Source organism: Stenella coeruleoalba (assembly GCF_951394435.1).
Source record: "Stenella coeruleoalba genome assembly, chromosome: 15".
NCBI lineage: Eukaryota > Metazoa > Chordata > Mammalia > Artiodactyla > Delphinidae > Stenella > Stenella coeruleoalba.
In genome coordinates this window covers 12,012,268-12,037,834 of record NC_137161.1, presented here as the reverse complement: position 1 = coordinate 12,037,834, position 25,567 = coordinate 12,012,268, and the positions used below count along the sequence as shown (strand labels likewise).

Genomic DNA, 25,567 nt, shown 5'->3' with positions numbered 1-25,567 from the left:
CCATGTCAGAATCAGATCTTCCAGCCTCAGCCCAGCCTTCAGATGACTGCAGCTAATGTCTTGATTGCAGTGTCATGAGAAACTGCTCCCCACCCCACCAGCCAGAACTACTCAGCTAAAGACCCTCCTGAATACCTGACCCACAAAAACAACTATGAGATAATAAATGTTTCAAGCTACTAAGTTTGGGGGTAACTTGTTACACAGCAATGGATAACTAATATAGAAATCATCAAGCCCTGCCAATCAAGGTGATCACAAAAGGGCAACGTATGAGCAGAGTAGCCTGTCCACAGATTTTTTTTTTTTTTTTTTTTTTGCGGTATGCGGGTCCGTCACTGCTGTGGCCTCTCTCGTTGCGGAGCACAGGCTCCGGATGCGCAGGCTCAGCGGCCATGGCTCACGGGCCCAGCCGCTCCACGGCATGTGGGATCTTCCCGGACCGGGGCACGAACCCGTGTCCCCTGCATCGGCAGGCGGACTCTCAACCACTGCGCCACCAGGGAAGCCCCACAGATGTTTTTATTTGGCTACTACAGGACCAAAAGAAAAAAACAGAATTAGTTGTTAACACTAAAAAGTTGGGCTACTTCCCATAAAAATCAAGATTTCTGACTTGTCTGAAAGGGTCTGAGGACCAGGATCTGGCATTGCTGGGCCTGCATCTCTGTGTGGTGACTGAATAGAGTTCACCCCTTTAGACAGGGAATGTGATCTTCCGTTCGCCACACCCACCACTGCTCCCTATGTGTCTTAGCTGGGTTGCTTTACTCAGTTATGTTACCTGCTTAACTTCTGTAGGCATTTGAGCTTATAAGTTGTATTGGGAGACATTTTTATGAGGTATCAAGGCTAGGAATACCCAGGCATCGTTGACATGAGAGTCAAATGACCAGAATTGGGGTTCCATGGACACAGCATGGGTTAGGTGACCACTGCTTGCATATGGGGATGACAAGTCAGTCATGTTTCCATGCCTCCTCTCTTTCAGATGAAGAGAAACAGTCAGCGCTGCTTCTCCAGGTCCCCAGGCTCTCCAATTCAGCCTCCCTTACAGATCTTCACACCCTCACCTCCCTGTGCCCTCCAGAAAATAAACCACCAAGCTTGTTTTCTCCATACCTTTTTTTATTGAACTCTGCAGACTCATTAAGGGACCATTTGCTTAGCAACTCTTAAACATTTGGACGTATTTTACAAGACAGGACAGCAGCTGGAGGTCACAATGTCATCTCATCACATGCATAAAAAGACACTGGGTTTTGTGTGGTTTGGTTTCCTCGTGTGTGTGTGTGTGTGTGTGTGTGTGTGTGTGTGTGTGTGTGTGTATGATGCTCATCTTCACCTTTACAGGAAGGACTAGAGACATCAACTGACCAGAGATGAACAGAACCCATGAACGTGACCCCGAGAAAAGAGTGGCTAAGGACATTGGTCATTTATGGCTAATGTGATTGGCCCCCATTATGGGTGGGGCGATCAGAATGGCTTTGCTGGCAGAAAAGCCTCAACCTTACACCATGGTTCCTGGGAGAGACAGAGGGTCTTAGCTGATGGGACCAGGGAGCATGCTACCATGGGGGGGCGTTGGGCTCAGAAAAAAGGAAGACCATTGGCTCTCAAAGCTGGAGGACAGGGTGGCCCTGTTTTCCAGCTCAGCTCCCATGGCTCAGGGAATGCGATCCAGTTTCCAGATATCAGCTCCCACATCCCTGCCCCCAGCAAGTCCCAGACCAGGGGAAACTGTTACCTTGGACCCTTGGCCTAGCCTATTGGAAAACCACCTTGTAGTCCCCCGTGGGCTAGTGTGAGCTAAACTAGAGCGCGAGGCTGAAAATGCAGGATAGGAGGGTCAAAAAGAGGCTGGGGATGTCCCCGTAGCCCCCTGGAAGTGTAGCTCTGAGAAGACCCTTAGGGCAGAAAATTTGACCGTCATCTTGACCACCAATTGAGTCAAAGAACGGATGACACTGATGGGGCTTCCGGGCTTCAGTGGGAGGAGCCTCCCATTTCTCCTTCCTTCCCAGTTAGGAAAACCTCAAACCAGGTGAGAACGAATGAACGCCTCTCTCCACTCACACATTCACTCATTCATTCATTCACTCAGAAGTCACTCATTTACACAACCACTCAAAAAAAAAGCCAAACACGGGTTGGGTGACCACTATGTGCCAGAGTCATATGTTGGGAAATAACCCTGAGTTCCTTGACCTTGGACTGAAGCCAGGACAGGCCTGGAGGGCAAAGGGGCCACAGCTGCACAGCCCAGCAGCTCCTGATTGTCCTCTTCTCCACCCTGCAGGCATCCGGAGCTCAGATGTCAAGCTCATCAGAGAGAGACCCCAAAGCCCTGGTGAAGACCAGGGAGCCTGAGCCCCGCTGTGGAGAAGTCCAGATCTCAGGGGCATCTTCTTTTTTTTTAAATTTATTTTATTTATTTATTTTTTAGCTGCGTTGGGTCTTCATTGCTGCGCGTGGGCTTTCTCTAGTTGAGGCGAGCGGGGGCTACTCTTCACTGCAGTGCGCGGGCTTCTCATTGAGGTGGCTTCTCTTGTTGCGGAGCGTGGGCTCTAGGCACAGGGGCTTCAGTAGTCGTGGCATGCAGGCTCAGTAGTTGTGGCTCACAGGCTCTAGAGCGCAGGCTTAGTAGTTGTGGCACACGGCACACTTAGTTGCTCCGTGACATGTGGGATCTTCCTGGACCAGGGCTCGAACCCGTGTCCCCTGCATCGGCAGGTGGATTCTTAACCACTGCGCCACCAGGGAAGCCCCTCATGGGCATCTTCTTCTGCGCTTCCCTCCTTGTTTTCCAAACCTGGATTAGTTTAGGGAGGCAGGAAGTATGCAACAATCCACGCAGGGCTCTGGAGAGCATCCTAATGGGACAGAATTGGGAGTTTTCTTCATTTTCCAGAATCGTCATCTCATTGCAGCCAGCAACTTGAGCTATTTCTGTAGGGCAGAGCCTCAGAGGGGGATCTCGGAAACTGGGTTTTTGTTTAATTTTGGGAGGAAGGCAGCTGCTCAGACTATCCATCAAAACCTATGGCTTTGCCTCATCCTATAATGAAGCAACCTGAGACTTCCTGGACTTGGGGTCACCCTGAGGATGAAGCCTCACTTCCTCCAAGCCCACCATACACAGTTAGCTGGAACTTTAAAACCTCTTTCATCACATGCTGTCCTTGGAGCATGCGGTATCCAGACTCACTTGGGAAGGGGCTACAGAGGTGGGAAGAGCGAGCATTCAACCTGCAGGTAGCCGAAGCCTCGTTTAGTTGTCAAACTAGATTGCGGCTGTCTCTTTCTTTTGGCCCTTCTGGACTTACTTCATTGGGTGGGGACTCTCAAGGGTCTTGAATGGGATTTCCTGTTTAATTTGCCAAAAAAAAAAAAAAAAAAAAAAAAAAAAGCCCTTTAGGGATGGTACCATGTGCTATTGCCTGGCCAGTTTGTTCATTAGGCAGCCGGCGAGTGGGTAAAGGAAAATTGTATCTCATGTACAGAAAGCCTGAGGCCTACGAGGGCCCAGGGCCTGGGCAGAAGGGCTGAAGCACCGTGAGAAGGCCGCCCAAACAGGGGGGCTGCTCCTTGGCTGGCCTGGGGGAGGGGAGCTCGAGCCTCATCCCACACATGTGGTCCCTGTCGGGGAACTGGGGTGGATAAGCGACCAACAGAGTCACTAAAACTGTCCAAGATGGGGAGCACAGAGGATCAGGGTATCCTGCTGCCTCTTCCCTCCCTGACATTCCCCCAGAAAGCTCCACATTCTAGAATCTGAGTTTCTGCTAACTGTGCTCTCTGCCTGTGCCCCAGTTGCTTGAGCCTGTGCTCAGATGTTCAAACCACACACCCGCACACATGCATACATTGGAAGTGGGTGGGGCGGAGGTGCTGGAGAGAGAACTTCTCCAGACGTTCAGTTTGGTCAGCATGCAGTGCTAGCTTCCCTCAGCAACATCCGTTTTGTACATCAACTAGCCTGTCTTTAAACACCTGTGCTGTCAGAGAGCTCATTACCCAACATGGCATCGAGTTCCATGGTGAGGCAGGCCCACCTATTAGAAGTGCTTCCTTAATTTGAGCCGAAATTGACTGCCCTGTCCCTTTCATGCAGGAGAAACTTTCAGAGACTGGCATGCAGACATAATGTGGGCAGGTGGGCTCTCCCTCAGGTGAACTGCATCCCTTTCCCCGCCAACCTTTAGATCTTTCCAGGATCTTTGCAAGAAGGAATGGAGAGTGAGTTAGCAGTGAAGATGAGGGGTCACTCGATTAACAGAGTCCCTTCCAAATCCATGTCTTCAAGACGTCATTTTGGGGAGTTCAGGAGAAATTCCAGGTTAAGCCAATATCAAGGTCAGTGGATGGAAACCCAGACTACACAACTTCTAGATGAAAACGGCCATGGGCAAGGGTGTTTGCTTATCTGGGCATCAAACCTAGCAAATGACTGGGAGACAATTTTGTTGTTGTTGTTCTTCTTGTGCAGTAGTTTAAAAAAATCTTGTCTGTTTTAGTTGGCTCTGGTTCAAACCAGATTACCAGGAATTTGGGGGCGGTGGGAAAACGCTGATTAGAATCTCAGTCCAGAATTTGTACTTCGGATGGTTTCCTCTTGGGGTTGACCCAACAGGGATGGCTCACTGCCATCTGGGGGTCCTGATTTGGTTCAGATCTCTGACCTGGGCAGAGGCCAGAGCCCTGTAGCTGACAGTGAGGCAGGTGGGATATGAAAATCTATAGATGCAAATGGAGATGATCTGGGCTTACGTCATCTTCCTGCATGAGCTGATGGATCATTTCCTGCTGAAGATCCTGCTTCGTGAGATGTCCTCTGCCTACCCGAGGCCTGGAAACTGCCTGGTGGAATTAATTATCAAGATAGTCCAGACACTCCCCGAGGCCTGGATAGGAGGAAGCTGGAAAAATACCACTGCCCTTGCCATGAATGTCTGGCTCTATGGAGCCAGGCAACTGGAAAGGGAAGGGGAGATGAGATGGCAGATTCTGGGGACGCATCTTCTCAGGATTTGGCTGCAAGCTTGTCTGGCCACTGTTTTTTGGTAAGCCTGTTGGAAATGGATTGAAATGAAGAGCTGATAAAAAGTTGATGAGATCTGAGGCCCAGGATTTTCTCTAAGTTTCGCAAGAACCTGAAAGTGCCCTGACCTTCAGATCCAATTGATGTCACAGGAGAGCAGGGCGCTGGGCGTGGCAACAGGCCAGCCAAGAGGGGTTTAGGCGTCTTCTGAATCTCAGGAATGTCAGAGGGAGGTTTTCTCGCACGAGATTTTAGATTCCAAGATCTCTGGAAATGAACAAACTCAGTCCCTTTAGATCCCCGGAACGGCGTGGAGGATGAGCTAAACCATCCCACATCCCATCCTGATTTTAAGGGCCATCTGTAGCCCTGCTTCCCCTGGTTTCACTCCTGCATCTGTGTTCTGGAGTTTTAAGAACAATAAATAGAACAGACAGAATGAGGAAAGTAACAGGTCAACAGATTCTAGGCCTTGTGTCAGGAAATGCCTGCATGAGGAAGTCAGACCCCAAAGTCTTTCCCCACCTCCAGGAAATCAGAAACGAAAAGAAGAAGAAAAAAAACGATCCAAGGAGCAACAGGAGGAAATGAAGGAGACCAGAAGATATCAGCTGCGATTATGACCAACAATAAAACCCCTAAGATGTTATTCCGTATTACAAAAGAAGAAATTAGACTCAATGGCCCAATTATAAATTTGCTAAAAATACATATATATATATTTTATCCGAACAGAAAAATAGACTACTCTGAGATGCGTGGACATCCTATGATGTAGTCACGCATCAGATACTTCTAGAGCCAGAAAAATGGCGACAGAAAATGCAGAGGTAACTCTTATTTCTGGGTGTAGCCAGGGCTGGTTTGAGTCGCCCTGGGTTGAGTGAAAGCATTTGGATGCTGTCATATAAGCAGTGGGAGGCGAGGAAATTTTAGCTCAGGGCTGCAGGTTCTCCACTGTCCTGCTGGGGGAGGCAGGGGAAGCCCCCTTTTAACGCCTGCCAACTTCGCAGCAGTAGAAAAAGTCCTTTCTCAAAGGATCACATGCTAGAGGCTTCTCACCACATTGGATTCAAAGTTACTTGACTGGAGGCTGAAGCCCGGGGTCGTGTTACTTGAGACTAGTTGGCAGAGAAATGAGGAAAGGAGAGAGAGAGAGAGAGAGAGAGAGAGAGAGACACCTGGCATTAGTGACCCTTGTCCATGGTGAATTTTAAATTTCCCCCTGCCCATGGACTATACACTCCAGCCATAACTTGGAGCAAGACAGAAATATACAACAGTTACAAACATCAACAGTACATTACAGTTTTACAGAAGAGAATACGGTTCTGTTTTTTCTGCTCAGAAACGTGGATCTTATTCAGAGAAAGGGCAGGGGTGAGGCTTACAGTTACTAAGACACGGCGGAGGAGAGGTCAGGAATCAGTCTGAAAAAGTTTGTATCACCAGCAATTCAAAGGGGCAGAAGCCAGGTGGGTTGAAAGGGAATGGCCTCCTCAGGATTTTGCCGTTTCCCCATCGTCATCGTCTTCCTTTCTTGACCCCCAGTGCTTTTAGAGAAAGGGGCTTCACGGGAATGAATGTTCTTTCCTCTTTTTTCTTTCCCCATTAAGTGTGCTTAAGGTAAAATTCCTAAAGAAGGCACTGAGAAATCTACTGCACCGAAGTCCTATTGCTTCTTTACCCCAAGATAAAAAGGTGAATAAACGGAGGACTCCCCCAGAGCTCTCCCACCTCTCTCTGCGGGTCGTGGACAGTCCCCTGTGTGATCAGGACACAGAGCTACCTGGTCCCTAGCCCTTTTTGATAATGGTGTAAGTTTGGTGGGGTTCTTGATGAGTTTTACTGAATTTGCCAAAGGGACCAGGCATCCATTCACCTCCAGTCCCTAGATTCATTTCTTTGGGATGACTCGTTTTTTTTCCCCACTTTCGTTGGTTTAGGAATGGGTGGTACGTGGACCATCAAGTTAAAGCCAGTATTTGCCTCCAAACCATTGCTTTCCTCTCCTCCATCAACACCCGTCTATCAAGGTTAGCTTCTCACTGGAGACTCAGGTAGATATCCCAGTGCGCGTACACAGGTACAGGTAGGGTGTACACATATTAAAAATCTGGGTATGTTTCTTTTTGGCAGGTGGGGGCCTGGGAGAACTGACAATACTCTATTTTGAATCGGCACAGGGTAAAAGCTATATTCCTACAATACATCCACAAGTAAAAGGAAAACCCAAAACAAAACGCAGTACTTTCTAAGCATAGTATATGCTGAGTTTCAGTTATTCTGTTTCTATAAGAACTCTATAGGACTCTGGCTATTAAGCCTGAAAAGGTAGGTTCTTAATGATACTTCTGAATTCATCCTTCAAAAGTGACTCAATAAAATGCTACTTTAAGTTCAGACAAAATACATGAGGAAGGAAGGGGTAGGTCCTGCACGACCACACAAGGCAGAAAGGGCCTTTGGTTAGAGACAAGGAGAGTTGCACCAATTGGTTATTCGTTTAAAAAAAAAAGAAAGAAAGAAATCATTTCTAATCTGTACACTTCTCGTCTGCTTCAACCAGCAAATGAAATGCCTCGATTTGAAGAAGGGGTGGTAAGTTCCTTCTCGCTATATATGGCTATATTTAGACATGTTCACTTTCCTGATATGTAAAATAGACTATATTATTATTATTAATTTTTACAGATAGCATCAGCTCTAAAAAATCTGAATCGGAAATCACAACTATTTACTTTTATCAAAAAGCATTTGTTTGTTTTCCCTGAATTTTCACATTTGTGCTGATGGCGGATGTAAATGGTGATGGAAACAAAGAGACGTGAGATGGCCCAGGGAGGACTGTTCTGCGGCCTTTCCTCCACAGGCCCCCAGCTTGTACTGTATGCTCAGTAAAGCACCTTGGGAGCTTCCTCTCTCTGGTGTGCCGCCAGCACAGGCTGACCTCATACTCCCTGCCCCTTAAATCCCTTTGCATTTGCTGCGAGAGTACTCCGAAGAAACTTCCAGAGTCAAGATACTTTGTTAATGCAGCAAAAAACAGGACTGCACCCTCTTGGAGGGATCTACAATCCTTGGAGATGCTGAGAAGCAGTATGAACCGGGTGTATACGCAGCAGAGAACACGCATTTTTAAGGGCAGTGGAATGATGCCACGTCATCATACCTGTGACAGGTCGCCCAACCTCATGCCACTGTGCAGAGCGCAGGCAGAATGACGCCATGATGTCTGTGCACTGACAGGTGGATTGTGCCGTTGTACTAACAGGCAGACCAACAACATATTCTACGAAGGACAGGGAAACCATGTTTTGTTCCATCAGGAAGACACATGCCTGGCACTGTATGGAGGATTGGCAGATCTACACTATCGTACTTGGGACATCATCCTTCAAAATTGTATTAGGAGAACAACATCGGTTCATTGTACTAAAGACAAGCAGATCAATAATGTGTCATCTTTACTGACACATGGGCCAACAGCTTGGCATCCTGCTAACCAGCGGCTCCACTCAGTGTTACTGCCCTGAGGAACGGCCAACACCAACATGCTGTTGGACTAAAATCAGGCAGGCCAACGCCAGGTCATCAAACTAAGACAGGAAGACCAACACCAAGAGATAGACCAGAACCGCTCACAATGCACACAAATACTTATTGCTTTTGTCGGTACTGGCTGCATTGATGGCTGCAGAAAGGAGAGCTGAGCTGTTAGTACAGACAGTGACACTGAAAACACACCAACACCTGGTTGACAAGAAAGAGAACAGAGTAAAACACCCAATGCCCAACCGTCTACTTCATTCTTCTGAGATGTTCCTGTTTCCTGTACACATGACTTTACAAGAGGCCCCATGCAGGGGCCAAGAACCCTTCCTGATGCAAGAGGGTTAAGGGGAAGCTTCAGGGGGGCAGGGAAGGAGCCCACAGACTTTGACACAGCAGACAGCAATACCAGCACAGTATCACTCACCGTGGCCAGACACATGCCTGGAGCAAAAACCCAACTGTAGTCCCAACAAGTGGCCCACGGGAAATCATGCTTGTTTTAAAGTGCAAGATGTTGACACTGTCCCTGGTAGAACCTATTTTTGAAAAACATAAAGTGCTTTTTATTTTAACTTTTTTTTTTTCAAACTTGAATATCACAGGAAACAAAAAAGAATTTCTATTATAGTAAATGCTTTCCCTGCCCCAGCAGGAAGTATTCAAAAGTCTGAACTGGGCATTTCAAATGGGGTTTTTTTTTTTTTCCTTTCGTTTTTTTCAGGTAAAAAAAAAAATCGGATTTTATTCTGTTCTTCGGTAACATACAGTCTCTTTGAATAAGCTATTCTTCTGCATATTTGACACTTGCATATCTTTTGAGTCTACACTAGCGATGTACAGAAAGCATTTTCCTTCTATAACCCTAAAGCAATGCTCAGAGTTCATACTGTTGGCTGAGTGCCCGCCTTCTGAACTCTTCCCAGATTGCCAGGGGGCAATTAGAATTGAGTACAAGTGGTGCAACTCACCCTGATGATATCTCAAAATAAAATCTCAGGTACTACGGAATACTGAAGTCAATGAAGACATTTGAGGAAGGGTTTTGCGCTGGGATCGTGGCTTATGGTGCAGTTTTCCCCATGACACAAGCATTCCCTGTAGCCTTCTAACAATGGGATCCATCCAGCAGGTGATGGACAGAAGTTCCTAGAGGTGGCCAGGCAACACCCAAAACCAAATTGGTCAACCCACTCTTTTAACACCAGCCACTTGTTCCGGCATCCTTCTCCAGCTGAAGCCAGGAGGGATGGCGATCTTGCCCTCAGAGGCTGTGATGGAAAGCCACGAGAGACGAATGGGGAGTAGGTGGCCTTGGTTATGTCTAGAACGTGGTAGTGGTGGCTGTGAGTTCTGCTCTTGTCATCTTCCAAAGAGGGCCGTGGAGCTGTTACAAGGAGGCGCCATACCCTGTGGCTTGGCCAACTTCACTCTGATGGACCCGTTAACGGCTCTCAAGGTTTTAAGGGAGATTTCTCTGGTCTCTCTTCTTTCTGGGGGCTTTACAAAGCCTTTCTGTTTCAGAGGTCATGCAGAAAAGCTCCACGGCAGGTAAGCTGAACAGCACTCCTCTTTGGACCCTGCCACAAGTCTCTCCTCCGTGTGGAGGTGGTTCAGATGCTCTGATCCCGTGTGCTTCCATGGGCTCCTCCCCCCGGCAACACGCGGACGTCGGGGGAGATGTGGTTCTCAAGCTTGCACTTTTCCTGACCGCTGGGAGTTTTTCCAGTCAATGCTTCTGTAGAGTAAATACAGTTCTGCCTTAAGAACTTAGGGGAGGTGGGTAAGGGGGAGCTTTCAAAGTGGTTCTTCTCTGATCTTGTCCCGACGCTGAACTTGGGACTAGTGTTCCCGTGGAGGCTCTTGGGGGGGCTGGAGTCCACACTGTAGAGCACTTGCCCCTCATCATCTGTGTCCGCATCAATGTACTGGTGGATACCTGCTTCAAAGTTGAACGCTATTGCTGTGTGTTTCTCTGGCGACCGGGGGGGTGTCCTAGCACTTGCTGTGGTGTAGATGGAGGACTCTGGACTCAGCACAGGCCTGTCCAAGAGTGTGGCACACTCCAGCCCAGCAACAGCTGCCGCAGCACCCCCCCGGTTCCTAAGAGGGTCATGGTACATCCCTAGAACGGGGACTAATGGTCTGGGATCCCCCTCCATGAAGTTGACCTTAAGTGCTCGAAGCTTCAAGGGGTTGGTGGTCTTCATGGAACTCTTTGGGCTCTCAATGAAGAAAGCAGAGGGATGGCTGGCATCAGCGGGGGGGTTGGCCTCCACAAACCTACCACCAGTGGCACCCAGAGCTCCCTGCCAGCCAACCTCTGGGGCCATGCCACCTCCGGTTTTGCTGGGGAGTGATGCCAAAGGGCTGTGGGAGAATCTGGTGGCTTCAGGGAAGTCTGTGGCACAGCTAATGAAGCTATCAATGCTTGACATGCTTCGCATGTCAATGACCCCTTCTGTACGAGTGGGCAGAGGGGCTACGGGGCTGGGGATACTCTCCATTTCAAGTTCTTCCTTTGGTTTGCTCTGTGTTGCTGGCTCCTTAGTATTGAGGATGGGTTGGGACTGTGTCTTGGCCATCTTATTGTACATGTCTTCCAACTGCTGGACGTTCAGGTGCTGAGGACTAGAAGATGATCTGGCCTTCTCAGGGGATCCCTGCTCCTTGGTTTCAAAGGACTTACTTGAGCTGGTTTCGGACAGTGTCCTCTTTGTCCATTTCCATTTGTTGGGAGACAAGTGATTATCTTGCACTTTGTCTTTCTGACCCATGTTCTCTCCACTTTTCTCAACGACAATGTCCATCACCTCGATGCTCCGGGGGAATGCATCCTTCATGTTCATGGATACGATGCTGCCATTTCTCTTGGCTCTCTCCAGAGCCTCTCTCCGCTTGATTGCTTTCTCCTGCCTCTTCTGCTCCTTGTAGAACTCAGAGAAGTTATTGACAATGATGGGGATGGGAAGAGCAATCACCAGGACCCCTGCAATGCAGCAAAGACCCCCCACAATTTTCCCCAGGAGAGTCTTGGGGTAGATGTCTCCATACCCAACGGTCGTCATGGTGATGGTGGCCCACCAGAAAGAGGCTGGGATGCTTTTGAACTTGGTGTCATCCTCATCCTTCTCGGCAAAGAAGACAAGGCTGGAGAAGATCATGATGCCCATGGCAAGGAAGAGGATGAGCAAGCCCAGCTCATTGTAGCTCCTCCGCAGAGTGAAGCCCAAGGACTGGAGGCCAGTGGAGTGACGTGCGAGCTTAAGAATGCGGAGAATACGCATGATGCGGAAGATCTGGACCACGCGGCGGACATTCTGGAACTGCAGCACGCTCTTGTTGGATTCAGTGAGGAAGATGGTGACATAATATGGCAGGATGGCCAACAAGTCAATGGCGTTGAGCGGGCCCTTGAAGAACTTCCACTTTTTAGGGGAGGAGAGGAACCGCAGCAGGTACTCCATGGTGAACCATGCAATACACACGGCCTCCACGTGGGCCAGCTGGGGGTTGTCTGTGGTCTGGCCAAACTCATCAAGGCTCTGCAGCTCGGGCAGTGTGTTGAGAGACAGGGCAATGGTGGAGAGGACGATGAACATGATGGAAATTATGGCAAGGATCTGTGAGGAGAAGAGAGTGGAATTTAGTTATCAACCACCAATGGGATGGTCATCCTAATACTCTGGGTCTGCAGGACATTCCTCAACATTCAAGAGCATTTTCGTAGCTCACTAATTACCTAATGACTGGATGTTTGAGCTAAAAAGATTATTTATTCAAATCCATTTATCATACAGACGTGGAAACTGAGGCCCAGAGAACTGAAATGATTTAAAGCTAATCATCAAGCCCAGGGGTCAGTCAATTTTTTCTATAAAGGGCCAGATAGTAAATCTTTTAGACTTCGAAGCCCATGAATTCTTTGTTGCAACCATTTAACTCTGCAGTTATAGCATGAAAACAGCCTTGGATAATACATAAACGAATGAGCATAGCTGTTTCAATAAAACTTTATTTACAAAAACAGGAAGTGGGCTGCAAGCCATAGTTGGCCATCTCGTGATCTAGACCAGTGGTTCATAACTATTATGGGGTGGGTTACCGCTTTCCCGACATTATACTTATGATAATATCAATAGTTACCCTTTATCGAGCGTTCGTTGTATTCGAGGCACGATGCTTGTCACTTTCCATGCAATTCCTTATTTCATTCTTACAACAACCCCATTAAGTTGTACTTCCAATGAAAAGATGAGGAAACTTAGGCTTCCAAAGCTAGTAAGTTGCAGAGCCAGTATTTTAACCTGGGTCTGTCTGACCCCAATACGTGAGCTCTTAAGAATGTGTTAGAAATGAGATGAAAGCTACAGACCTTTTTGCTAAACACTCAAGGTTTTGCAGATGATTTTCAGGGAGGCCTAGACATCCCGGTCTCATGTTATTAACTCCTGAGTATGACTATGAATTTTTGAGGCTAAGGATCACAGCTTAACTACCTTTGAGTCCCCTGGATCAAGAAGAGGGTTTGGTCCAGACGTTTGGGCTCACTGGATGTTTGTTGAATTTAATGGAGCCTAGGCTAATCTACAGCTTATGCAGAAATGCAAGCAGATGTAATAAATTGCTCTAGGGTCTTTTTTTCAAAAATACAAATCCAGTCACATCACTCTCCTGCTCAATAAATCTCCAGGACTCTTCAGGAAAAAATCTAGACTCCTAAACTTATCTATCAGCCCTCCTCCCCACCCCCCAAAAGCTGTCCTCTTCTCATAGACTTGTGCCTCCCTTTCTGCTGCCCCTGCTAAAGGGCAGCGGGTGGGGGTGGGGTCTCCATGCTTGTATCATTTGATCCTGGCTGCCGCTGAGTGGCCAGAGATGGACAGAAAACCCAGGCTGGGCTGAACCAGTCCACCATGGAAGATGTGAGTTCAGGGATCCAGGGGTGAGTGGGTTATGGGGGTGATGAGCCTCTGAATTAAATGGTCAAGTACGGTCCAGGCCTGAACCAGCTTCACGATAAGCCCAAGCCTCAAGCAACTCTTCACTCACGTTGTAGGGGATCAGAAAAACCATAAAAAAATCCGAGAAAGCTGAACCTTTTAGAGAAGCCAGAGAGTAAAGGGAAGAGGCAGAGAGAAGAAGCAGAGAGGACATAGGAGGTCTGAAAAGGGTGTAGAGGGCCACAGTTAAATGCTTGGGCTCTGGTGTCAGGCTGTTTTGGATTCAAGTCTCAGTGCTTCCACTTCCTTACCTTTAGTCAGGCATTTAACTTCTCTAAGCCTCAGTTTCTTCATCTGCAAAATGGGATGATAATGACAATATCTATCTCAGAGAGCTGCTGTGAAGATTAAATGTGTTAACACATGCAAAGCACTCAGGACAGGTTCCAGCAGCACCTAGTGAATGTCTAATAAATGTTAGCTGTCATCACAGGGGAAATAGCTCAGCCCACACCCTGTCAGCCCAGAACACCCAGCCTCCGAGGGGCCAGCTAGTCTTTGCTTCTCGCCCTTGTTCTGAAACTGCCTGCCGTATCCTGAAAGTAAATGCCGCTGCTGCTTGGGTGAGCGTGAGAGGGTTCTGTCCCCTGCAATACATCCCCGATCAGGACACATGGTTGCCGAGTCTCTCTGAGTTTGACTCTGACCCCCTCTCTTTGGCCTCTCCTGCCACAGGTTCCCAAACTTCACGCTTCCCTAATCACACACTATCGTTGGTCAGTTCTGCAGGTCTGTGCCTCTTCCTCTCTGTCCAGTGAATTCCAATCCATCTTTTAAAACCCAGCCCACATGGCCCCTCCCTGCAGAGGTCATCCCTGGAGGGGCCAGCCACTCCATTCTCTGGGCTCCCTCGTCATTTTGCCAGCGTTGGGGTTCTTAGCACACTACAGCCTATTACAGGTGTGTGTGTGTGTGTGTATGTGTGTGTGTGTGTGTGTGTGTGTGTGTGTAAATGTGTCCATCACTGCCCAGAATCTGTAAGCTTTGGGGGGACAGGGATGGATTCTGAGATTCACCTCTGCACCCACAGCGCCTAGGGCAACAGGTTTTCATGGTGTTTCTTGGCTGTGGCTCAAGTTCACGGCCATTTATGGGTCCCGTGGCCTTGGGCATTGCAACTTTCCTTGCCTCAGTTTCCTTATTTGTAAAATGGGGATCCTCCAGTAGTTCTTAACTGGGGATGATTTTGACCCCTCCCCCTTCCCTTGGGGACCTTTGGCAAATCCTGCAGAAATTTTTTGTTGTCACGATTTGGAGGAGGGGTGATAATGGCAGCTGGTGGGTGGAGCCAGGGATGCTGTTAAATACAATGCACAGGACAGTCCCCACCAGGGAGAACGATCAGGCCCCAAATGTTAATAGTACCAACGTTGAGAAACTCTGGGATATACCAGCAGTCAGCCCCTCCGGAGCTGTACAATGAGGGAAAAGAGCTGTTAGCACAGAGTGGGTCTGACCTTACAGAGCAGCCAGCTGGGACCTCGGGGCTGAGCCCCTGCAGTGGAGCTGCTACAGTTTCTGACTCCTGGCCCTGAGGGCAGCTGCAGGAGAATGGAGCAGATTCCTGGGGAGTCTGTTCCTTTAAGAGCTGGGAGATCTCATTTCCCCCAGAGGCTGGCAGGGGAAGCCTGCTCCAGTTTCTAACCCCCAGACAACTCCAGGGAAGGCCCACATAATTGATGTCTGCTGACAGATGCATGAATTATGCACCCACCTATTGTACCGTCCTTAGCGCTGTTATTCTAAGGCGGGCACCCCCTCTTTGTACCCCAGAAAGTGCTCTCCCCTCCCGTCCTCTCAGCCTGAGGATGCTTAGGAAAGAAGAAAATGCAGGCAGAGGCCTCACTGCATCCTGGACGGGGGTGTCCGCTGCTCAGGGTTGCGTTGGGAGGGTCAGAGGGTGCCAGGCCTCCTGCCCTGGCACATGCACTCATCAAATAGCACTTGTGCTAATGCAGTGTGACCCACCCTTCCCAGCCCTGCCCACAAGACTGCTTTCTCTTCCAGACCCGCTGAAGCCCTTAGGGTCAGGGTTACACTTCCTGACTGGGGAGCTCCTGAACATGAGTTAAACCCTCTGTGCCTCAGTCTCCTCATCTGTAAGATGGGGGTGGGTCACTGAAAGGTGGCAAAGGGAATTCAGTGAATTCATAAGGCCCTTAGATCAACTTTTATTGCTTTTATTATTTCACAACACTGTATTTATTTATAAGCCGGTTGGACTTGGCTCTGAGCAGTAGTGTTATTATTCCCACCTGGCTGAGTGGCCTTGGACAAATCACTTCCTCTCTCTGAGACTCCATTTCTTTATCTCTAAAATGGAGATGAAAGTAATTGAGCACCTACCACATAACAGCCACTTAATATATATTTTATGTTATTAAATTATTATTTGGATAATTTATTGTCACCCTTACCTCCAGCCTCTGGACTGGTTGCTTCTGGAGGCCCAGGACTAGGTCTGTGGACCCCAGTGCCTGGCTAAGCCAGCAGACATCCTCTAAACAGTCTTGAACCCAAATGAACAGTATTGATTTGGTCTCTGGGATGGGCTGCAGGGATGGGGGACCAGCCAGGCCAGCAATGAGTCCTCCCGGCCCCAGCTCAAACCCCTGGCCAGGTCCCTGCATTTTCAGCCTTGCTTTCCTGGATCTGAGCCCAATCGGGTTTGGGCAGGACTCCAGGAACCCAGGGAGCAGAGGCAGGAAACAGGACCAGGACTCAGAGGCTGTCCCCAAATTCCCTCCCTGCAATGAGGTTCTGAAGCCTGCAGCCTACTTGTCTGCACCAAGTGTGGGAGGGGGTTTTGGTCCTCTGGGAGAAGAGATTAGCAGGTAGGGGTACCCAGGGGGGAATCAAGGGTTCTGGAGCCAGGCCTTTCTCATTCTAAAAAAAATTGTTGGCTCTGGTGGTTAATCACAGGATGCCTACCTTTGGCTCCAGCAATAAACAGGCTGTTTATCATTTGCTCTGACCACTTCCCTGCTCTTCCAGGAATATGGACAAGGCACAGAATGTCTGTGCAGAAAAGGGTCCAGGCTCCTTTCTGGAAGGATGGGAAGACTCAAACAGAGAAGGGAAGGGACTAGTCTATGGTCACACAGCCCATTGGGGTCAAGTCTGTGCAACAACACTAGCAGGTCTGGCCAGGAGAGAGCTGCACCTAGTGTTCAGGTCCTGCAAACTGTTTTCCATCTTCCCAGCAGCATTATTTGTAAGAGGCAAAAAGTGAAATCAACCTGAACATCCATCAACTGATGGATATACAAACTGTGGTCTATCTATACAATGGAATATTATTCAGCCGTAAAAAGGAATGAAATACTAATACATGATACGATATGGAAGAATCTTGAAAACATTATGCCGAGTGGAAGAAGCCAGACACAAAAAGCCACATAGTGTATGATTCCATTTATATGAAATGACCAGATAAGACACACCTATAGGGACAGAAGGCAGGTTAGTTGTTGCCAGGGTGGGGACAGGAATTAACAGTTAATGGGCATGAAGGATCTCATGGGGATGATGAAAATGTTATAAAATTGATTTAGGATGATGGTTGTACAACTTGGCAAATTTACTGAAAAATCATTGAATTGCTCACTGGAAATGGTGAATTATATGTTATATAAAATTAGCCTCAATATAAGTTATATAAAAAGTTGCTTTCCATAAAGAGTATCCCATTGCTTTTAATCCTCACAACCACATTGATGGGTCACAGGAGAGAAGCAGAAATCTGAGCAAGCCACAGCCCTGCTGTAAACCCTGAAATGGCTCCCCATGAAGTTCCAATCCTTTTGCATTTAGTTGGCATATGTTTACCGAGCACTTACTAAGTGCTATGCTCTTTGCTGGGGATGCAGCATGGATAAGAAAGACAATTTCCCTGGCCTTAAGGAACTGGTAGGGAAAGGCAGACAAAAAACCCCATAAACCAATAAAGGAGCAAGATGATGTCAGATAGTATTATGTGCTACATGTTACTGAGAAAAACAAACCAGGAGTATCAGTAGAGAAGCCCTGGGGGTGTCCACATGAGGTTGGGTGGTCAGGACAGGCCTTTCACAGGAGATGTGCTGGTTCTGAGACTTGAAGGTGAGGAGTATGTCATTCAAAGATCTGAGCATTCCAGGTACAAGCACAGTATGTGCAAAGGTCCTGGGGTGGGAATGAGCTTGGCATATCAAGCAACAGAAAGAAGCTCAGTGTGGGTGGCGCTGCGTGAGCAAGGCGGAGAGTGGGAGGAGATGAGGTCAGAGAGGCAGGAGGCATAAAAAGGAGATTTGGATTTTGTATTAAGTCCACCTTTCTTCTCTCTCCGGACCATTTCCTCCATTTCCCACTGCATATTCCATAATGAATCCTGGCAAAACTACTTATAATTCCCAAGCCATGCTGCCATGGTTGCTCACACCTCCAGATCCTTGTCCATGCTGTTCCTTCTGCCTGGAGTATCCTTCCTCCCCTACTTCTCCTGGCTGATTCCTACAGCCTATTCTGGCCTCAGCTCAGAAGCCACTTGCTCCAGTGAGCCCTCTCTGACTCCCGGTTGTGGGTTGAGAACACCCACCCTCTGGACTCTCACAGCCCTTGAGTTTGTCCCTTCACGGCACTGATCTTTCCAAGCTGGAATTTCCCCCTCTGTGTCCTGCAATAGAATGTCAGCTGCATGAGGGCCCAGGCTGGGTTTGTCTTGCGTTGCTGTAACCCCAGCTCCTGAAACGGTGCCCGGCACAGAGCAGGAGATCCCTAAATAGTTAATAAATGAATGATCAAGCAAATGAATGAAATGGAGGCTCAGAGAATGAAGTGACTTTTCCAGGGCCACACAACTTGCAAGGAGTGGATCTAGGACTCCAGTTCAGGTCTGTGCATCTCCCCAAGACGTTTTCAAGGACGTAGGAGGTGGCAGAGTTTCTGGAGCATCAAACCTTTCGCTCCTTTTATGGTGCTTCCGCTTCCTCAGCTTTAAGGGGGGATTACAGATGGGGAGTTTTAATCAGAAGGGTCACTGGTGCAGATCCGATTAAGGGGATTGGAAGCAGGCTGATGGTTTTGGCTCCCTCTTCTACAGGTAGGGGCCTCTGGTCGCGGGTGGGGGGGGGGGGGTTGGTGAGAAATTGGAGTCGGGAGCCTGCAGGGGGCGCTCATGGGCGCAAAGGGACAGGAATCCAGGGACAATAGAGGATAAAGGCCTTGGGGTGAGCCAGGCAACAGAGGCCTTCACCATGAGAAGCCAACCGAGACACACAGGTGGAAACAGGGTGCAGTGACATTGCTGGGGGTGTCCCAGGCGTTATAAACCAGAGGCCTTGGGGTCGAGAAATTTATTTTTACTTATTTGTCCAAGTTTCCAAATTAGGAGATTTCACATGAAAATCTAGATTTTCAGATTTCCCTTGGAACGTCACATGCTGTGTCTACACGTTCAACCTGCATTCCCCATGGCAACAACTGGCTGGCGTTAAGGAGTAGCTGTCCCTTTAGACAGGGCACGGGCTCCCCAGTGTCCACAGGCCCCTTCACTCCTTTCATTATCTGTCAGGTTTCTGTAGGTGTCGGGTTTGCCCCCGGGACCCGCTGATATGATATTGAAGACAGCAACACTTACCTGACCTGCTACCATATACGAAGAACTTTCCAGACAAGACCTGCATCTAATTACACATGCCAGGAGCCTAAGGGTCACACTTGCCACATCCAACCCCATCCTTTGCCTCCATATCCAAACTGTCACCAAGTGCTGTCCCTTCTGGCTCACAAACATCTTTGGATCTGTTCCATTCGCTCCACCTGCTAAGCCATGACCCAAGTCACCTTCACCTCCCACTGGACCACTGCAAACTGACCTCTTTCTGGTGTCCCCAAAGCCACTAGATGTCCCCAATATCTATTCTTCCCTTCTTTCATTGTAAGAGAGTTTTAGTGGGACAAAGGGTTACCCAGAATGAAGACTACATTTCCCAGCTTCCCTTGTAGTTAGATGTGGCCATGTGACTAAGCTTGGCCAATGGAATGTGAGCAAAAAGGATGCTTGCCCTCTCTCCTTTTCCTCTTTCTTGCTGGAGGGGAGGCAGATGTGATGCACAGAGCTGGAGCAGCTATCTCGGCTCTGAGATGGAAGCTAACCCCAGCCCTGGACTGGCCCTTTACTGAAGAAGTTTGCCAGCTCCTGGTCTACCTCATAACATCCATCTTGTTTAAGCCACTGTATTTTGGGGTCTCACAGTTCCAGTCACTTAGTCTATACCCTGCCTAACTCTCCACCCTCGTCTTGTTCCATGCTCCCCTTTGCTTTCTCATCTCAGGCACATTAGCTTTCCTTTGGTCCCTCATAGTCTCCATGATCCTTCTGCCTGGAATGCTTTTCCCTCCACTCTGCTTGGTTAACTCCTACTCATCCTTCGTAGCTCAGCTCAGGCCTCACCTCCTCAGGGAAGCCATCCCTGACCAGGTCAAATTCCTAACTGCAGGCTCTAGGAGTGCTATGCCCTTCTCCTCATAATGCTGTCCAAGTTGCAGTTTTCCAATAATGCCCACCTCTGTAGAATGTAAGCAACTGGAGGGCAGGGGTTGTGTCTAAATAAAGAATGTTATTTCATCCCCCAAACAATCTGCAGGGTGTGCTGTGTCCCCTCCCTCCATTTTATAATTGGGAGAACTGAGGCTGAGAAAAACTATATCCAAAGCGACAATTAAGGAAGTGGTAGAGGCAGGGTTTAAATCCATGTCTATTAGACTCTGAAGCACCCACCCCACCTTTTTTTAAAACGCTGAGGACCTTTCTTATCCCAGCATCCTGGGCTCTGGGTTATGGTTTTTAATGTATGCCCTCACTTGAACCATCTTCCCTAGGTGGCCTGACTCTTCCCAGAAAGCTCTGGGTTGGGTACCCTTTTCCTAACACGTCAACTAAGTTCTCATGAGCTTTGCCAAAGCAGGAATTCTAGAAGCTGGTGCTGTTACAACCTCCTGCGCATCTGAGGACAATGTCTCTGATGGGGGTGGGAACTTGACTCTGATCCCTATAGAGGGAGGAGGTGATGGGGAGAAACGCGGGGCAGTGTCCTTCCTGCCTGAGTGATCGCCAAGTCCTGCTATTTGCTGAGGGCATGCGGAGCTGAGGAAGGGACTGTCAGTCTTAACGGTGATGAACGGCATCAGTCCATCCCCGCTGCAGAGAGCAGTGTTTTGAATAAAAAACAAGGAGCATGGGCTTCCCTGGTGGTGCAGTGGTTGAGGGTCCGCCTGCCGATGCGGGGGACGCGGGTTCGTGCCCCGGTCCGGGAGGATCCCACATGCCGTGGAGCGGCTGGGCCCGTGAGCCGTGGCCACTGGGCCTGTGCATCCGGAGCCTGTGCTCCGCAGTGGGAGGGGCCGCGACAGTGAGAGGCCCGCGTACCGCAAGGAAAAGCAAACAAACAACAACAACAAAAAAAAAAAACAAGGAGCATAGGAGATGTTAGGCAAGGGCAGTGTCCACAGGCTCTGCTGAGCCACAAACCTGTCCTCTTGCCCCTGAGCCTGACAGGATGGGGAGAAGCATGTCTCTGAGAGCTTGGCTGAGGTGGCTGGGTGGCTGAGAGTAACTAAGTGTGTTACTCTGGATGCTGGGATTGGGTACCACTCTGGCTAACGTCAGAATGATGGCCCTGTGAGTGGTCATTTTGACAATAGCCAGTTTTGCTGGTTAATGCCCAATATACATTCAGAAAGAGTCATTTGGGTGACTTAACAATAGTTCTTTTTCATATAGCATTTTAGTCTCATTAGAGATTCATATTGAGGTAAAATGGATGTGTGGATAGTCTAGAGACCTACTTTCTAATTCTGGCTGGGCATCCTTAGGCCAAGTGTCTTCACATCTCTGATCTTTTTCATGCAATATCTACTGAGGGTCTGTAGCTGCAGGAATGGAGGTCTCATGCTCAGACCTACTGGATTCTTGAGTCACCACTTGGAAGAGAGCTGTGCGGGGTTGTTACTGGATCCTCAGTGGGAATCACATGAGTCAGAAATAAACTTTGACGTATAAAGTCATGAGACTGTGTGTTCGTACGTACTGCAGCATAATCTAGGGTATTCTAATTCATCCGGTTGAGTTGGAGTGCAGGTTCTATCTGGTTTTAGCTGAACTAGTCCTTGCACACAAAGATGAAAGGCTTACAAAGATCCTCGCAAAGAAACAACTGCTCAGGGATAGTATTAATAATTCAAGCCCAAGAGAGCATCAAGACAATAGCTAAACTGATACTTCTCCTCCTGGTATGAGTCCTTCAACAGTAACAATGTGAGGTTGAAAACAATGAGGATCTCGTCATGTCATCATTATCAGGGAGACTCTGTAATACGGATTTTCATCCACTCTCTTTTACGGTGAACCCTGGCTTCATTCACTCATTACATATAGGAAGAAGACAGGATAAGTGAATTAAAAAAATGAATGAATGGGCTAGGTCCAGTGGGGTGGAGGTACTAGAATATACTGGTTAAGAACTAGACCTGCATTTTAATCCCAGCTTCTTAATTTTCAAGCCATGAGACCTTGGACATGTTACTTAACCTCTCTGAGCTTCAATTTCCTCATCTCTGCAATGAGGATAACCAGTTCCTATTTCACTGAGGATTCATTGAGAAAATGGCTGGCACACAGTAGAGGTCCAGTGAATGTTAGCTGCTCATTTTTTTAAAAACTGGGAGGAAGACTTCAGCTCGATGTAAGACTATACTAAGGTGGGAGCCGTTACAATTAGTTATTATTATTTTTCTTTGGAGGGAGGCCAAAGGGTGGGTATCCCTTACACAGCTGTCTAAATTTACACAAGGAACTTCACCTCAGTTTCCTTGTCAGTAAAAAGGGAATAATAGGGCTTCCCTGGTGGTGCAGTGGTTGAGAGTCTGCCTGCCGATGCAGGGGATGTGGGTTTGTGCCCCAGTCCGGGAAGATCCCACATGCCGCGGAGCAGCTGGGCCCGTGAGCCACGGCCACTGAGCCTGCGAGTCCGGAGCCTGTGCTCCACAACGGGAGAGGCCACAACAGTGAGAGGCCCGCATACCGCAAAAAAAAAAAAAAAAAAAGGGGAATAATAATACCTACATGGTCAGGTTTTTAATAAGATTGACCTCATTCATTCACTCAGTGATGCGAGGTACCATTTTAGGCTCTAGGGATACAGCAGTGAACAAATCAGGCAAAAATCCCAGCTTGTGTAGAGCTGACCATCTTGTAGAGGGAAGGGATACACAGTGAACAGTAGCAAGTCAACAGGATAATTTCAGGTGGTGAAAGTTGCTAGGAAAAAATGAAGCAGGTCAGTGGGAAAGAGAATGACCATGAGGTGGGTTTACTTTAGCTGAGGTGGTCAGGGAGAGCTTCTCTGTGGAGGTGACATTGAAACTGAGACTTGAATGATAAGGAGGAGTTGCCATGTGACCATCGGTGGGAAAAGCATTCCAGGCAGAGGGAACAGCAAGTGCAAAGGCCCTGAGGTGGGAACGTGTTGGGCCAGTGTGAAGTAGGGCTACTGAAAGGGAGAGGAAGAGGAGGTGAGGTGAGAGAGGTAATGGGGGCAGGTGTTAAAGGGTCTCCAGGCCACACACACTAAATGTAGAACATGTCATGATTATTAGTGGTATTATTAGCAGCAGTATTCCTCTGACTCCCTTCTTCATGCCCAACTAAGGACCCGCTTTGGAAAAGACAATCATTCTGGAGGAGTCCCTCAGATATTCAGCCAAGAATCCTGTCAGGTCAATTTAGCCAGAATCCCCTTTTTCCCTGATGTTTCCTCTTAGTAATTTTCCATCCACTGACCCCTATCTGCTCCTTGGCTATAAACACCCACTTGAATGAAACTTACAAGCTTTTGCACAGCAAAGGAAACCATAAATAAGAAGAAAAGACAACCCTCAGAATGGGAGAAAATATTTGCAAACAAAGCAACTGACAAAGGATTAATCTCCAAAATATACAAGCAGCTCATGCAGCTCAACATCAAAAAAACAAACAACCCAATCCAAAAATGGGCAGAAGACCTAAATAGACATTTCTCCAAAGAAGATATACAGATTGCCAACAAACACATGAAAGGATGCTCAACATCACTAATCATTAGAGAAATGCAAATCAAAACTACAATGAGGTATCACCTCACGCTGGTCAGAATGGCCATCATCAAAAAATCTAGAAACAATAAATGCTGGAGAGGGTGTGGAGAAAAGGGAACCCTCCTGCACTGTTGGTGGAAATGTAAACTGTTACAGCCACTATGGAGAACAGTATGGAGGTTCCTTAAAAAACTAAAAATAGAACTACCATACGACACAGCAATCCCACTACTGGGCATATACCCTGAGAAAACCATAATTCAAAAAGAGTCATGTACCACAATGTTCATTGTAGCTCTATTTACAATAGCCAGGACATGGAAGCAACCTAAGTGTCCATCAACAGATGAATGGATAAAGAAGATGTGGCACATATATAAAATGGAATATTACTCAGCCATAAAAAATGAAATTGAGTTATTTGTAGTGAGGTGGATGGACCTAGAGACTGTCATACAGAGTGAGGTAAGTCAGAAAGAGAAAAACAAATACTGTATGCTAACACATATATATGGAATCTAAAACAAAAAATAGTTCTGAAGAACGTAGGCGTAGGACAGGAATAAAGACGCAAATGTAGAGAATGGACTTGAGGACAGTGGGAAGGGTAAGCTGGGACGGACGAATTGAGAGAGTGGCATGGACATTATACACTACCAGATGTAAAATAGATAGCTAGTGGGAAGCAGCTGCATGGCACAGGGAGATCAGCTCAGTGCTTTGTGACCACCTAGAGGGGTGGGATAGGGAGGGTGGGAGGGAGACACAAGAGGGAGGGGATATAGGGATATATGTATACGTATCACTGATTCATTTTGTTATACAGCAGAAACGAACACACCACTGTAAAGCAATTATACTCCAATAAAGATGTTAAAAAAAACAAACCCAAAAAACACCCACTTGCTCATGCTGTATTCAGAGCTGAGCCCAATCTCTCTCTTACTGTAAAATCTTACTGTAAAACTACCATTGCAGCGGTCCCCACACATGTCTCAATGGTCCTGAATAAAGTCTGCCTTCCCATCTTAACAAGTGTCATTGATTTTTTTTCTTTGACACCTTCCTTCTCTGGACCCCAGTAGCCTCTCATTTTCCTGTTATAAAAGGGAGTCAACAGAGCCTTTGGCACCTTCTCATTTGCTGCTCTGTGGGCCTGGAGAGCCCTTTCCCCACTCCCTCTCTCTTACACACAGTTTGCTTTCTGACTTCTTTCAGGACTCAGCAGAAATGTCACCTCCTCAAAAAAGCCTTTTCAACTTTCCCCAGACTGAATTAAACGCCCTTCTGGTGTGTTTCTCAACTCTTTTATTGCCCCTGTCATAGCAGGTTTGTTTTTTTTTTTTTTTTTTTTTTGCGGTACAGGGGCCTCTCACTGTTGTGGCCTCTCCCGTTGCAGAGCACAGGCTCCGGACGCGCAGGCTCAGCGGCCATGGCTTACACCCCAGCCGCTCCGCGGCATGTCGGATCCTCCCAGACCAGGGCACGAACCCGTGTCCCCTGCATCGGCAGGTGGACTCTCAACCACTGCGCCACCAGGGAAGCCCCATAGCAGCCTTCTTAAGGTAGAAACTAGGCCTTGTCCCTCCCCTTTTCAGCCCTCCATTGGCTTCCGACTGTGCTCAAAATAAGGTTCCATCTCTTATGGGCCTTATAAGACCCTGCCTGATCTCATCTGTGTTGGCCTCTCAGATCTCTTCTCCTCTGCTTTCTCCCACACAACCCCTCTCCCCTAGCCACACTGGCCATCTATCTGCTCCTCAACATGCCAGGATCATTCCTGCCTCAGGACCTTTGCACTTGCTGTTTTCTCTCCCTGGGATGCCATCCCTCCAGATTTCTCTATGGCTGGCTC

The 25,567-nt window shown here is 48.0% G+C and overlaps 1 protein-coding gene across 1 annotated transcript in view; it reads right to left on the bottom strand.

Moving 5' to 3' along the window:
- Positions 1 to 2,591: 2,591 nt before the first annotated feature.
- Positions 2,592 to 25,567, bottom strand: part of KCNB1 (potassium voltage-gated channel subfamily B member 1) — a 108,614-nt gene continuing 85,638 nt past the window's right edge. The window contains exons 2-3 of the mRNA XM_079944454.1: positions 2,667 to 12,219; positions 2,592 to 2,630 (exon numbers count right to left, since the gene is read on the bottom strand). Coding sequence (XP_079800580.1) covers positions 10,210 to 12,219 — 2,010 coding nt within the window. The 3' untranslated portion in view covers positions 2,592 to 2,630; positions 2,667 to 10,209. The remainder of the gene's footprint in view (positions 2,631 to 2,666; positions 12,220 to 25,567) is intronic.